This window comes from Haliotis cracherodii, unplaced genomic scaffold, assembly GCF_022045235.1.
Source record: "Haliotis cracherodii isolate W230 unplaced genomic scaffold, xgHalCrac1.p SCAF_3, whole genome shotgun sequence".
Classification (NCBI taxonomy): domain Eukaryota; kingdom Metazoa; phylum Mollusca; class Gastropoda; order Lepetellida; family Haliotidae; genus Haliotis; species Haliotis cracherodii.
The window spans coordinates 4127749-4143547 of record NW_027266286.1 but is presented as its reverse complement, the minus strand read 5'-3'; the positions used below and the strand labels follow the sequence as shown (position 1 = coordinate 4143547).

Sequence of the window (15799 nt, the reverse complement as noted above, 5' to 3'; positions counted from 1 at the left end):
AAAATAACCATGAGCGCATTTGGAAGTGAACCGTGTTACGGTACGATGCACACCATACAACGTCGGGTCGTACATTGGCTGCTCTTCCATTCTGATGTCAGCATTGGTGCTTTGATTAAATTTTAGTCTCTGAAAATATATAATTTTGATAGAGACAAGCAACTACATTTAAAATGAAAAGGTGGCCTAGAAAAGAGGTCGTTTCATAGTACCTGTGGAAAATCTAGACTTGCTTCGTCGAGTGCTGTCACAAGATAATAAGCGTTCATGGGCTGTGCGACAGCCTACGTGATGTACATTTCTTTGAACATGTCGGGTATTCGGAACTTGTGATGAAAGTTAATTCCACATACCTGTAATGGCTTCCTCTGTTACGCCTCGACTCGCTTCAGTCCCCAGCTGTTGACTCTGGGAGGTCGTTCTGTGTTGGGGTGGATCTAGGCCTCCAGACTGCATCACGTGACCGCAGTGTGAGGAAGACTATTTGCTGGGACTCGCAGTGTTTGTGCAACGAGACGCCCCAATTCATGCATTCTGAACAACGCATGTCCCCAATAGAGGCAGGGCGACTATAGTGTCCTTCAGAATACCGTAGAAGATTTTGTTTGTGTGCTGTTTAACGCCGCACTCAGCAATATTCCAGCTATATGACGGCGGTCTGTAAATAATCGAATCTGGATAGACAATCCAGTGATTGGTATCATGAGCATCGATCTATGCAAGTGGGATTCGATGACATGCATCAACCAGGTCAGCGAGTCTGAGCGAGTCTGACCACCACATGAATTGTCCTCAGTGCTTCCAAGTAGTTTCCTAAACATTGACATGCCCTTTTCACTATCTGTTAGGGGGCACGGGTGGCCCAGTCGTCTAAGGCGCCGCAATTCGCTGTGCAGATTGCGTCCCTTTGGGCACGCCAGAAACCTATGATTGTGGGTTCAAATCCCGGTTCGCCCCGATTATGTTTCTAGGTTTGTCAGCACCATACCCGTGCTCGTAGGTTTCACCGAAGTGGTAAACGTCGAAGACCTGCATCACTTCGGGCTTTCCTCCCACATTAAGCTGACACGCCGTGCTATAACTGAAATACTGTTAAAAGCGGCGTTAAACCAACCTCACTCACTCACTATCTGTTAGGTCACGTGTGTCGACACACAATTTTATAATAAATGATTTAGCTGCCTGTGTGATGATATTCATATAAATCTTTCACGAATTTCCGTATTTGCTTTGTGTAGTATCATGAAGTGCATTCAAATAACAGACGACCCAGCAGTTTGATAAATCACATAAAATTGCACACATCTGGACAGGGTTGAAGTGTATCGTAAAGAATGCGAGAACAGAGTCAAACAGGAAAAGTAAACTATCATTATGGCACTATGCTTCAGATTGTACCTGCCCTGTACACTGCACACTTACCATTATGTCGAAGTTGGTAGATTAAATCCTATATCGTAGCAGGTCGTTCATATCACATGACATATCACAGATTCTGTCTATCAAGCTGTATATTGCACCTATATCTATAGTCCGTCAGAAAGCCCTCGAAAATGCGATTCTGACAAAGAGACATGCGGCAATGCAATCGGCACGTCGCGTTATACGGGTAGGAATATGTGTCGTTATTCCGTTCGACCCGTGAAGATCGGGGATAGAATAGGTCTTCAAGAACCCATGCTTGCTGTAAAAGGCGACTACGCTTGTCGTAAGAGGCCACTAACGGGATCGGGTAGTCAGGCTCGCTGACTTGGTTGATGCATGTCATCGATCCTAATTGCGTGGATCGATGTTCATGATGTCAATCACTGGACAAAGGTTTGACAGCTGGAACTCCTATACCCACGACCCGAGTCTATATTGCGCTCTCCGGGCGGACGCTCTACCACAAGACCACGGAGGCGGTTCCCAGTTTAGTCTGCCGTTGGGGATTCATTCTTATGTGGATGAATATGAGTTTCACGTTATCCTAAATCGTCCATTGTATGAGTGAGTGAGTATGGTTTTACGTCGCTTTTAGCAATATTCAAGCAATATCACGGCGGGGGACAAGAGAAATAGGCCACACACATTGTACCCATGTCGGAAATCGAACCCGGGTCTTCGGCGTGACGAGCGAACGCTTTAACCACTAGGCTACCCGACCGCCCCTTCCATTGTATGAAAATACAGGAAATACGTCAAATATAGAGAACATTGCAATTTTGAACAATTGTTTCTTATGATGGACACAAATAATATAGTTGTTATTTTTTTTAATAAATTCAGCCAAAGAGCTATTTGGATCCGAAAACAAATCTTGTTAACTTAGTATACACTGTACATGTATATCCATAACTCACCTTAGCCTTAACAGAATGTAACCTACATGTATGTGAAAACAATAAACTGGTGATGATTCTGAACTGGGATGCTCATGGCACAAGCAGTTAAGCATGTCAGTACCAGAATCTCCAGATACATGCACTCATTGACTGGTCACAAATTGAAATAAAGTGAATTTAACAGACACAACGCAGTTGTAACAATATTTTTTTTATTGTGAAAATGACCACTGACGCCCCCCTCCCCCCCCCCCCCCCAACACACACACAAACAACCTTTCACGTGTGTAACACAGCTCATAGTACAGCATTGAGGAAAACAGCATTTCCGTTTTATACTTTCTAAACGATCATAACATTAACAAGATGTAAAGTTTGAAAATGTCGTTAGTTTCACCGCTTCTTCTTCTGTTCATCTGTCCAGCAGCTGTTGAGGACATAGCCCAGAGCGAAACACAAACCTGTCGGGAACAGGCTTTTAGCGTACATCCCAATACTGAACTCAGAAAACGCTGCTCCCACCATGATCACCATCAAGCCTCCAATGCTTATGACCTTGACCTTCCGTGGCCCCAACATCATACCCAGACCGAGGCCAACTTCCATCACACCGACACCGTACATATAGGTCACGGGGTCAACACGCAGTCCAATCATATTGCCAGGAAACACTGTGGCAAACTTGGCGAACCCTCGTCTCTGGAAAATACAGATGAATTTAATTTGTGACACTGTCACTGCGCTTGTTCAGTTTCACTGCAGACAAAAATGAGTAAGTTGGTGAATGTTGCCTAGCGCCGCAGGAATTTTCCAACGATAACATTGTATGTTAATAATGGTAAAGAAAGTGAGTGAGTGAGTTTGAATTTACGCCGCTTTTAGCAACATTCCAGCAATATCTTGGCGGGGAACACCAGAAATGGGCTTCACACATTGTACCCATGTCGGGAATCGAACCCGGGTCTTCGGCGTGATGAGCGAACGCTTTAACCACTAGGCTACCCGACCGCCCCTGGTAAGGCAAGTAGTTGTACTGGGGACCAATTGCACCCGGGAGTCCCATCCCCTCCCCCAAAGGATTCAGCAGTCTGAATTATCATCAATATTTATATATGGGTAACATGATTATGTACACATATTATATGTTTTGTTTGTTTGTTTGTTGTTTAACGCCGCACTCAGCAATATTCCAGCTATATAACGGCGGTCTGTAAATAATCGAGTCTGGGCCAGAAAATCCAGTGACTGATTCGATCTACGCAGTTGGGATCGATGACATGTATCAACCAAGTCATCGAGCTTCACCACCCGATCCCGTTAGTCGCCCCTTACGACAAGCATAGTCGCATTTTACGGCAAGCATGGGTTGCTGAAGACCTATTCCACCCCGGATCTTCACGGGACAAAGTATTAAATATACTTATAGTGTAATTATACTTATTTGTATGATTGTATATTGTGTGTGTGTGTGTGTGTGTGTGTGTGTGTGTGTGTGTGTGTGTGTGTGTGTGTATATTTCTAACAGGGATGCCTTACGGTTGGTTGGTTGGTTGGTTTGTTGTTTAACGCCGCACTCAGCAATATTCCAGCTATATGACAGCGACCTGTAAATTATCGAGTCTGGACTAGACAATCCAGTGATTGATATCATGAGCATCGATCCACGCAATAGAGACATGCATCAACCAAGTCAGCGAGCCTGACCACCCGATCCCGTTAATCGCCTTTTACGACAAGCATAGTCACCTTTTACGGCAACCATGGGTTGCTGAAGACCTATTCTACACCCGATCTTCACAGTTACGAATGTGATGTGACTGCACAGTGTCATGCATATTGTTGTTTCAAAACGATCTGTTGTGTAACCTCAGTTGCAATGTTGCCGAACTAGCTACCTATCTCTTTTTTTACCTTGCGTGATATTCTACCCCGGAATCTTCACGGGTCTCCACACGGAATTGTCCAGATGCTCAATCAAGACCTACTTTGTACATCTTAGTAAATTAAACTTACAACAGTTTGTATGTACTTTCACAACATGTATTACAAATCATTTACCATCTTAAATGCTGAAGGGGCGGTCGGGTAGCCTCGTGGTTAAAGCGTCCGCTCGTCACGCCGAAGTCCCTGGTTCGAATCCCGACATAGATGCAATGTGTGAAGTCCCTCTCACTTTTACTAGGTAAGATCCTTTGTGGAACGGGTCTCTGGTAATTGGGGTCATTCATTCCCACATTATTCGCATTTTAAGATAGGCAATGAGGACATATTTTGTAGGGGAATCCTACACGTGTAGATCATCTCACCAATTCTTGATGGACGCTCCCTATGAATGGGTACATCTTTATGGTCCCAGCAAGCACATAGAGGGTAGACAGGAGGCCAGACGTCACGCGACAGCCAGCGGTTTCCGGCATTGCTGTTTACAAAGCACTGAAATGTTCAGGTTCTCATTACATATAGGACAAGCCCATTGGGATACTGCGAGATATTGCGAGATACTACGAGATGCATGGAGGCAGACAGGAAACAGTCCCTGTGTCCACTACGTAAGTAAAGTTATAAATATCACAGAAATATTCTTTTCTTCGTCATTTATTATATAACATCTTTTTTTGTTTGCTGCATTGTGTTTATATTCTAGTTTAAGGTAAAGTGAAAAAGTATTAAACATAATTTGACATTTTATAATCATCAAATGGAGACTGCGAATCCAATATTCCACGCTACTCTCAAGCACCTATTAACATGAAAAGAAAGTATACACTTGAAAACTGGATGTCTTTCTTTGCCTGGCAGTTTAGTTGTAGTAGTATAGTGGTAGTTTGTTTGTTTGTTTGTTTGTTTGTTGTTTAACGCCGCACTCGGCAATATTCCAGCTATATGACGGCGGATTGTAAATAATCGAGTCAGGTCCAGACAATCCAGTGACTGATATCATGAGCATCGATCCACGTAATGTGGGATCGATAACATGTATCAACCAAGTCAGCGAGGCTGACCACTCGATCCCGTTAGTCGCCTTTTACGTCAAGCATAGTCGCCATCTTTTGGCAAGAATGGGTTGCTGAAGACCTATTCTACCCCGGATCTTCAGGGCTGGGGTGTTCTTGGGGTTATATAATCACCAATGAGTGTGTAGCTTTCAAGGTAGTGAAAAGACTATAGTAGATACGCCGAAGTATAACACACTCACACATAAATAGTATGCCTTGTTAAGATCTGATACGCGAGGACGGCCTCCAGGCATAATGCTTTACACATGTCCGTTTCGTCAACAAAGTGTAGCTAAAGATCTTATCGAAGGTCTAGCCAGAGATATTGTACAACCGCTAAAGCAAGAAATCATTCATCTTCGACATGAACTCGAGATGAAAACTGATGATCTTGAACAGTACAGTAGAAGAAACTCTCTACGTATTAGTGGCCTACCTGAGTCCAAGGAGGAAAACACGGAGGCACTAGTGATGGAGGTCCTCAGAGACTTACACCCTGACCTTACAGCATCGGACATCGACAGATGCCACCGAGTCGGTAAGAAAAACATGGATAGGAACAGACAGGTCATCGTAAAGTTCGTCAGCTATAGAAACAGGCACAAAGTAATCTCAAACAGAAGAATGCTGAGACAAAATAGAAGTTCAGTCTATATAAACGAGGACCTAACCAAGCATCGAAGTAAACTGTTCAAACTGACCCGAGATTTAAAAGCAAAACACCTAATCTCTTCCACGTGGACTTATGATGGCCGAGTGTATGTTGAGGAACAACCCGAGGGTGTTATGAGGGTGATTCTGTGCGAGTCTGACCTGGACAGATATCGCTAACTTTATTGAGAACTTACATTAGATAAGATTTGTACCCTGCACTGTACATCTTCAGTTACAAGTAATCCATACTGCGATGAAACAGTGATACAAAAGGATCCGCCAACGTATACTTATAGTAATGTCATCAAAACCAACTACTGTCACGTGTCCACACAACGGAAAACACTCCATGTATCTGTTGTTACTGTTACTTGAGTCATGTACTATAATTGTATATAAGTTTACCTCTGTCTCTACCTTCTGTCAGCCTTCCTATGTATTCCTACCGAAACCTTCCTGTATCCTTTTCCTATTGCTTTCTGGTGCACACAGTTTTATGATGACTAACTATCCTTGCCATAATTCTTTGTCAAGATCTGCATTGCCGGTTTTGTTAAATATGCATGATATTTTGTTCTCGCAGTTATATTACTATTGTCAGTGTTCCCGATCACACTACCACACACCTTTGAGAAGTATGTATATATTTATCTTACCCAATGGGTAATGATGTAATTCAACACCGTGTGGTGATCGGGGTTTTCAATTGTATTTTGTGTCAAAAGAGTCTGCGTTGCACACTTAAACTCAGCCTAAGTTGTACTTCATTGACTGTATTTTTTCTGAACGAATTTTACAAATTGTGTGATATACTACATGTCGAATGCAGAGCGTGCAGCGTGTTTGTATTTCTTTGTTTCATACAAGCTCAGATCAGAAGCGCTAATGTAACAATTGTATTGTTATTGTTGCTCATGCTAGCCGGGGACGTACATCCAAATCCTGGACCACCGAACCGTGACAACGCTGACCAGTCACTGTCTATATTTCACCTAAATGCTAGAAGTATACGTAACAAACTCTCTTATTTAAGTGAATACCTTTCAGATTACAGCGTCGTTTGTTTTACCGAGACACACCTAGATGACAGTATTAAAAATGAAGACTTGAGCTGGGAAAACTTTTACGAACCGGTACGAAAAGACAGAAATATGTTCGGTGGTGGTGTTATGATATATGTAAATAAGCTGTTATCTTTTAAAAGAAGACACGAATTAGAAAACATGCAAGACGAATCGATATGGATTCAAATATGCTTACCTCAAAGCTCAATTTTATTGTGCTCTGTCTACAGACCTGAACATAATTCAGTGAACTTTTGGACTCGCTTAGATGATAGCATTGAAAATGCCCTGGATATTTCGTGCAAGATTACTATTGTTGGTGACATAAATGAAAACATGTTATTGTCTAGGAGCTTAAACGTAAATGAATTAATAAATAGGAAAAATCTACAAAATATCATAACCGAGCCTACCAGAATTACGAACCATACCAGTAGTTTATTGGATCCTATTATTATCAGTGAAGATATAAAAGTCATCGACAGTGGTGTAATTGATTTTGATAGTAAAATTAGCGACCATAGGGGAACTTACATTGAAATAGACACTGGTTTGCGAACAAAATTAGCATATAAAAGAGAAATTTCATGTTTCAAAAACGGTGACTATGATAAGCTCAATTCGCTCATTGAAAATACTTGCTGGAATGAATTATTTAGTCAAAATTCAAATGTTGATGAAGCATGTAATCTGTTCTATAAATACTTGAATAAATATGTTAAAATATGCATTCCAACCAAAGTAGTAACCATTCGTCCAAATGACAAACCTTGGTATGACTTCAGTTTAAGACGAGAATCCAGGAAAAGAGATAGATTAAAAAAGAAGGCTAGAAAAAGTAAAAAGGAAAAAGACATTCGGGCCTATAAAAATCAGAGGAACAAAGTAAATAACATGAAATGTCACGCTAAAGAACATTTTTACTCAAACCTCGATGAATTGCTATCAGAATTGCATGCAGAAAACAAACCCTCTTACTGGAAAGTTTTACGTTATGTTGTGAAGAACTCTGGCTCAGCTAACAACATAGCCGCTCTTAAAATGTATGATACGGACGAACACCCGACAATTTTTACTGATATTGAAAAGGTAGAGAAACTGAATAAATATTTTCAATCTATATCTGATGTCCACGATACAAGAACAACTATGCCCGACTTCACATTTCGTACAGAGACAGAGATAAACAACATAATCATATCTAAAAAGGAAATTGAAGACATAATACAATGTTTGCCTCTTAATAAAGCCTCCGGACCGGATAAAATTTGTCATAAATTATTAAAGAAAACTGTATATTCTATAAGCGAAGCATTGTGTTTACTGTTCAATATGTCACTACAATCAAGTATATTTCCATCAGTGTGGAAAAAAGCAAACGTTATGCCATTATTTAAGAAAGGTGATCACACTATCGTTTCTAATTATAGACCGATATCACTCATTAGTTGTTTAGGAAAATTGTTTGAGAGAGTAGTGTTCAAACATTTATATAATTATTTTCATGAGAACAAATTGTTGTATAAGTACCAATCTGGGTTTCAGGCTGGTCACTCAACTGTCCATCAACTAATAGAACTTTACCACCAAATTTGTACAGCGTTAGATAACAAAGAAAACTATTGTATTGTATTCTGTGATGTATCAAAAGCCTTTGATCGTGTATGGCACAGTGGGCTTGTGTATAAATTAGAGAGGTATGGTATAAAAGGCCAATTGTTAAAATGGATCACCAGTTACATAAGTAATCGTAGCCAAAGCGTATTTGTGAATGGGGAAATATCCAAACCAAGATACATGAAGGCTGGTGTGCCACAGGGGTCCGTGCTTGGTCCTTTACTCTTTATTGTTTATGTTAATGACATTGCTGATAAATTAGACTGTATGACAAGACTGTTTGCCGACGATACATCGATTGGCATGTCATCCAATGATAACAGTGTACTGGAACGTTCCTTAAGCACAAATTTAGCAATCTTAAGTGAATGGGCGAAACTTTGGCTCATAACTTACAATCCCGATAAGACCAAATCGGTTCTATTCTCTCGCAAAGACAACAACGGAGGTCTAAAACTATATTTCAACGGAAAAGAAATCAGCTCTGCAAACAGTCATAAGCACTTGGGTGTTATACTTGAAGCCAGTGGCAAATGGTCTTGTCATATAGATACCATAATTAAAACAACTTCCAAGATGATTTACTCAATGAGAAAACTCAAACATCTACTTCACAGAAATACTATTAACAATATATATAAAATGTTCATAAGACCACACTTTGAATATGCATGTGAGGTTTGGGATGGTTGCACCGAAGGACAAAGTGAGAAATTAGAACAATTACAATTAGAAGCTGCACGCATTGTAACTGGTCTACCTAAATATGCCCCCCGGCATTCATTATATTACGAAACCGGTTGGGAACCCTTAGTTGAGCGTAGAAAGAAACGTAAACTTTGTCTTTTCTTCAAAATTAATCATAACATGGCCCCTTCCTATCTAACAGATATTCTACCCAAAACGGTTGCAGCAAAAAACTCATACAGTCTCAGAAACTCTGAAAACATCAGTGTTCCTGTCACAAGACTAAGACATTCGTGTGAATCCTTTTACCCATCGTCTATCCGATTGTGGAACTCTATTCCGTTATCAGATCGAAATTCTACGATTTCTTGTTTTAAAAATTCGCTACAAAAGCACCACCCCACGTCACCTGCGTACTTCGCTTATGGAAAAAGAAAATATAATATCTTACACACAAAACTGAGATACATGTGCAGTCAATTGAATTATGATTTATATAGAATTGGTATAAAAGATCACCCGAACTGTACATGTTCGAATACATGTGAAAATGCATATCATTATCTCATGGAATGTCCATTCTTTAGTCATCAGCGTGAAATTATGTTAAACAGCCTTAAACATATTGTTCATAACATACCTATTGATGTACACTTACTGTTACACGGCAATGCAGATCACGTTGTTACAGAAAATGAAGCTATATTTAAGGCAGTACAACATTATATATGTACAACTAAAAGATTTGTGTAAAGAACTGTTCATTCAACAATGTCTGTCTGTCTGTCTGTCTGTCTCTCTCTCTCTCTCTCTCTCTCTCTCTCTCTCTCTCTCATCTATAGTGTTTTATGTTTTATGCATATATATTGAATTTGAAATTGTGAATATTTTGTAAATACCAGGGAGAGGGCATTCTAAGTTGGAAGAACTTGTCCCCCAATCCCGTTCACTCCTTGTGAATAAATATGTTTAAATCAAACAAACTGGATTGTATTGACCTTGTCTGGCGTCGTACTGTTTACCAAGTCGTGAGATCCCGTATGTCGGCCCAGTTGATTGTTTCCGAATGTGATGTGTGTTTGTTTGTTTGTTTGTTGTTTAACGCCGCACTCAGCAATATTCCAGCTATATGACGGCGGTTTGTAAATAATCGAGTCTGGACCAGACAATCCAGTGTTTGACATCATGAGCATCGATCCCCGCCATTCGGATACGACGACATGCATCAACCAAGTCAGCGAGCCTGACCACCCGTTCGTCGCCTCTTACGACAAGCATAGTCGCCCTTTTTGGCAAGCATTGGTTGCCGAAGACCTGTTCTACCCCGGATCTTCACAGGTCCGAATGTGATGTGACTGCACAGTGTCATGCATATTGTTGTTTCAAAACTATCTGTTGTGTAACCTCAGTTGCAATGTTGCCGAACTAGCTACCTATCTCTTTTTTACCTTGCGTGATCAATGACGGCAGTGTCGTATTCCACGGTCACGCGCTGTCGCGTTGTTGTGTTGTCTGTTGCTCGGAATCCCGCAATGCACCAGAAGTGCCCGAAGTCAAACTGAGGTGTGTTGAAACGGGATTTGACGCCGCGATTAAGACGTTTCACTTATTTTGCGACGAGTATGCACGAATGTGTGTGAGTGAGCGAGTGAGGTTTTACAACGCTTTTAGCAATATTCCAGCAATATCACGGCGGGGGACACCAGAAATGGGCTTCACTCATTGTACCCATGTCGGGAATCAAACCCGGGTCTTCGGCGTGACGAGCGAACGCTTTAACCACGAGGCTACCCGACCGCCCCACGAATGTGTGTGGCTGCTTGGCTAGTCGGACTTAACAGTTTATGGTGCCAGACCACTGAGATAAAGAGAATTTCACCCGAGTGTCTTTTGATATCAAATATATCAACAGAGTTGATAAAAGTGGAAAAATTCCGAGGCTCCCAACTTTAAGCTCCCTATGCTATGGAATCTTTGGAACTGAACCACCTATCTTACGTTCTCTGAACAGACCCTCTATTCCCCATTATTCTGGGATTTTTGTATGCACATTGCCTACCATGATAATTATGATATGCTTGGGTGTTAAAGTACCCAACATCCCCATCCAATATTTGTCTTTAATGCTGTGACCTTTCATGGAAAAACTGAAATCTTCACCTTGCGAGCTGACGGAACAGATATGTACCTCCTCTACAACCCTCACTTTAAAGTCGAATAAAATTCAAAATACATCACCCACACATATACACTTCACAGTTTTGAATAAGGTGGGAAATTCCCTGTCCTGCGATATCATCCACTGGTATTTTAGGCCAAGCAAAAGTACTTAACATGACCTCTGAAAATTAGGTACATCGTAAATGTCGCCATTTTTTACACATGTTTTGCATGTTTTCAAATCTAAATTTCGGATATTTACTCGGAGAAATGAATTTCAAAAATAGCATATTAGTGATCACGGTTATCAGTCTTTTATGAAATCACCAATGATCATTCCAAAACGCCTCCGATAACCCTAGAATCGTTTAGAATGTTTTGGAAAATGCGCAAACACGAACGCCGAAGTGAACTTTCCGCCATATTGGATTGTGTTTACAAAATCACGTTTCAGGTACACCGGTTATGAGGCGCCTGTAACATCACGTATATTTCAAACTTAGCTGCGATACACACATCCTTGAATTCATCATACATTTTAGAATCAAATAACCAATGGTCTTTGTCACCAATACAAAGTGGCTGGATGAAATCAAGCAAAATAAGTTATGTGTGAAAACGAACGTTGTGCTCGAAGAACTGCACAAGGTTGGAAATCCTTGAATGAGAGTGCACACGATCATTGTATCATGCTGTTTACAGTTTCAGTTATGATGTAGATTTTGCATATCTTTTATACATTTTTTCACCCAATTAATTTCACTTTGGATATTTGTCAATGTTCAAAATGATATCATACGTAAATATAGGCCACAGCATGTATGAACGAAACTTTGATAATCTCCTGTTTGTTTGAACATTGTTTACATAAAAAATTGATAGGTTTTTAGTGTCGAATACGATATTTCTTTTCTTTGAACAAGTGTTACAAGATGAAGTGTAAATGCAGCATGTACGTACGAGTATTTCTTGGGATGTGTACTAGTCAATATTAAAAAAAGTTCATATAGCCAATGCCCATGAGCAGCCGTTTCAATTTATTTTATAACTAAAACTGAATATATTAATTTAAAGAAATGGATAATATTTCTCGTTAAAATGTGTGCACACATTTCTGAAAGAATTTTGTCGTTTGATACAAAGAACAGTGATATCTAACGATTCGCCAGTCACAATAAATTTACGAATTATTCCTCTCGTTTTGCATTATATAATCAATGGGTTATTCTTTTTTCAATATTGTGATCACAGGATATTAAACTGTTTACTTTATTTCTCCAGGAATTGTGAAATGTATCAAAAATAAAACCCATGCCAAGTACCCCGTTGGTTCAACCTTATACCTTATACGACTATCCTGAAAATTCTATATTCAATAGAGCTTTCTTCGCATCTTTTATTGTGTAATTCTGAGACGAGATGAAGAGAAATAATAACATAATAATTAACAAATATATGTCCAATATTGAATATAATTTTGGTTGTTTTGAAATATTCTTTTGGGTTTCATTACGACCGTTGATGCCAAACAGGTGCTTGTCTTGTCCAATTAAGATACACGATAAATATCTAATTGTTTACATGTTCAAGACATTATTTACTTGGCGAAAGCAGTCATTTTATGTTGTGTCGAAAAAGCGTTTTATTCCGTTTTACACATCGAGATTTTCCATTCCATGAACGAAACTTAGGGGAGATATGATTGTATTAATCAAAATACCAGTGTCGTCTTTCTCCGAGTTATCAAAGAAATAAAACCAGCCATGACGTCAAATAAAATGGTGTAATTTTTTGGGTATTTCATTACATTAATGATAAGGCTAGTGCTCCATTAATAATAGTGCAACATTAGTCAAATTACACTTACACGTTCAGGAGAATGTTGGATTCTAAGGACTAAGTTATAGGTTAGATAGGGCCATCCATTTCTCTATTACCTCTTTTTTTATGAAGTACGATTTCATCATTTCTTATGGGTTTTTTTATAACTAAACGTATACAGTTTTTTTTATCGATATTTGTGTTGGAATAGTTTGGTTCCTCGTGAACAAAACACCACGAAAATATATTATCCTTACCTCCAGCTAATTCTCACCAACAACTGACCTGAGTTACAATAAACTAGTGCTAAGCATAGCGGAGTTATGCCCCCTTTTCTTTGTACGTATGTAACCTCTCTGTCGCCTTTTGACGTCATAGAGAAAACAGTTTTCGTCATTTACGGCATGCTACTTTTGGCATTGAATGTATGTCGTTATACATACGCATCTAACTCCATTTGATATATAGTTATGTCGTTCAGATATTAGGCAGTATTTTGTTCGCTCGGAGTTTCCGTATAGCTTCTATATAAAATTCGTCGCACAGTACTTTTATCGGTGTATGATAAAAAGCGGAGAAATTTACTGTTTTTCAACGCAGAATAAATTCTCGGACAACACTTAGAAGTGTGTTTTTTTAAATCGGTTTAATATTTGCCGTTAACATTACACCATCAAATAGGAAATTTGATATTTTCCACCTCTGCGTTATTTTATAGTTAGAGGTAGATCCAGTGCCGCGTGAGCGCAATTCTCGCACAACCTTCACTTTTCCGATCTTAGGAAAATGTGCGTCAGAAAAAAACTCGGCATCCAGAGGGTTAATAATAGTAATTTAGGCCCGAACTAATTGCTTACTGAATTATTTACCTTCCGTAATAACATTTGTAATGCATACAGAAACACAACTTGTTAGTATGATCTGTCTAATATTTACAACATGACAAAACAGCAAAATTATTAACAGCATATACACAATATACCTACAAATCCTAGGAATACGTACAAAGGATAAAATATCAACAAAAGACCAACCTTTAGAAATGAAGTCCATGAATGAAACACAACAATTAGTCCAAATCGTGAATACCACAATTTATTTCCGTGCGTCGTGAAAACTAAATGAATTAATGTGCTGGAATGAGACTTGATTCCTGTTGGCTCGTAATTAAATGCTTTAGACCATGTTGTCCTCCAAATTTAGACAGCTGCCTTCTGATTTCCAAGATAATCAATATAAAAATCACCTGTAATTATCGTGATTACATTAACATTGTCAGCATCTACCAACAGATTCTTCTATCATATTGCAACAATGTATGCTTCTATCTGCACTGTACATGGTACCTATGAGGACGTTTTCATTTTTCATTTTAAATTGTACCCAAACTGTGCTAGACCATCAACTCTTTTAGCAGGTAGACGGTTATAAACCAAACATATGTAAATGGTATTTACACACACACACACACACACACACACACACACACACACACACAAAGAGGTGTTTGGACAATGAATATGCATGAAAGTCGCTAAATGTCCTGTGGATGACGATACACGTGAGCAGAAAGGGAATTCCCTCGACTGTATTATTGGGATTCCCCAACAATAAAACAACAACAATAGTAATAAAAGTAGTTCGCCTCGGTGGGCGTGGCTTCATTTTTTACATTCATTGAGAAATAAATGCAATAACACGTGACCAATTCAGCTAATCAAAAAGCAGGTATTTCAATGATCACAACGGAAATTTAATTATATAAGCGTGTTCGTTATAAGCGCGTTTGTTATAAACATAGTTTACTGTATATCATGTTTCATAGAGGGACAGTCGGGTAGTCTAGTGGTTAAAGCGTTCGCTCGTCACGCCGAAGACCCGGGTTCGAGTCCCGACATGGGTACAATGTGTGAAGCCCATGTCTGGTGTCCCCCGCCGTGATATTGCTGGGATATTCCTAAAAGCAGCGTAAAACCATACTCACTCACTCACTCACTCATGTTTGATAGTTACTCAAGTAAAACCTTCTTGATGGTAGTGGACTAACTGTCATAACTGAATATACTTTAAACATAAATATCTACATCTGAAGCAACCCATAAATAGAACAGAAGCATAATATACAACATTTCTATGAATGCATATCAAGGTAGGCAAATATTAAACAATACGTTACATGAGTATAGTCCCACTTGGGATGGCATTAATGTGTTACTGCGTTGTTACATCAGCATTCTGCATTATATTCCAATGACTTTGCACAATGTACTACAGCAGGGTGACCCAACTTGTTAATACAATTACACATATATGAATGATAAACAAAAGAGACATCATTAAGCCATGGGATAGCACAGCAGTCTACTCCTATAGTGTCCCCACGAAGTACACACTAGCTGCAGAGCAAATTGTTATCATCATTAAGACAGGAAATCAATAACTCCGGTGATAATCCTTGAAATACACGACTACCAAC

At 39.5% G+C, this 15799-nt stretch overlaps 2 protein-coding genes across 4 annotated transcripts; one reads left to right on the top strand and one right to left on the bottom strand.

Moving 5' to 3' along the window:
* Positions 1-2590: 2590 nt before the first annotated feature.
* On the bottom strand, positions 2591-10864 carry LOC139475119 (transmembrane protein 35B-like). 3 transcript variants are annotated; one of them, XM_071258370.1, is made up of 3 exons: positions 10791-10864; positions 4631-4757; positions 2591-3023 (listed from the first exon to the last, which is right to left on the bottom strand). In XM_071258370.1, exons 2-3 carry the CDS (start codon positions 4739-4741, stop codon positions 2718-2720), a joined length of 417 nt encoding a protein of 138 aa, XP_071114471.1. In that variant the 5' UTR covers positions 4742-4757; positions 10791-10864; the 3' UTR covers positions 2591-2717. The 3 variants fall into 3 exon arrangements, with proteins under 3 accessions (XP_071114471.1, XP_071114472.1, XP_071114473.1); XM_071258371.1 differs by having other exon boundaries at positions 4631-4743; positions 10791-10856; XM_071258372.1 differs by lacking the exon at positions 10791-10864 and adding an exon at positions 5521-5570.
* Positions 5696-6151, top strand: LOC139474175 (uncharacterized). The gene has a single exon (XM_071257071.1). The coding sequence runs from the start codon at positions 5696-5698 to the stop codon at positions 6149-6151; it is 456 nt and encodes a 151-aa protein (XP_071113172.1).
* Positions 10865-15799: the final 4935 nt, after the last annotated feature.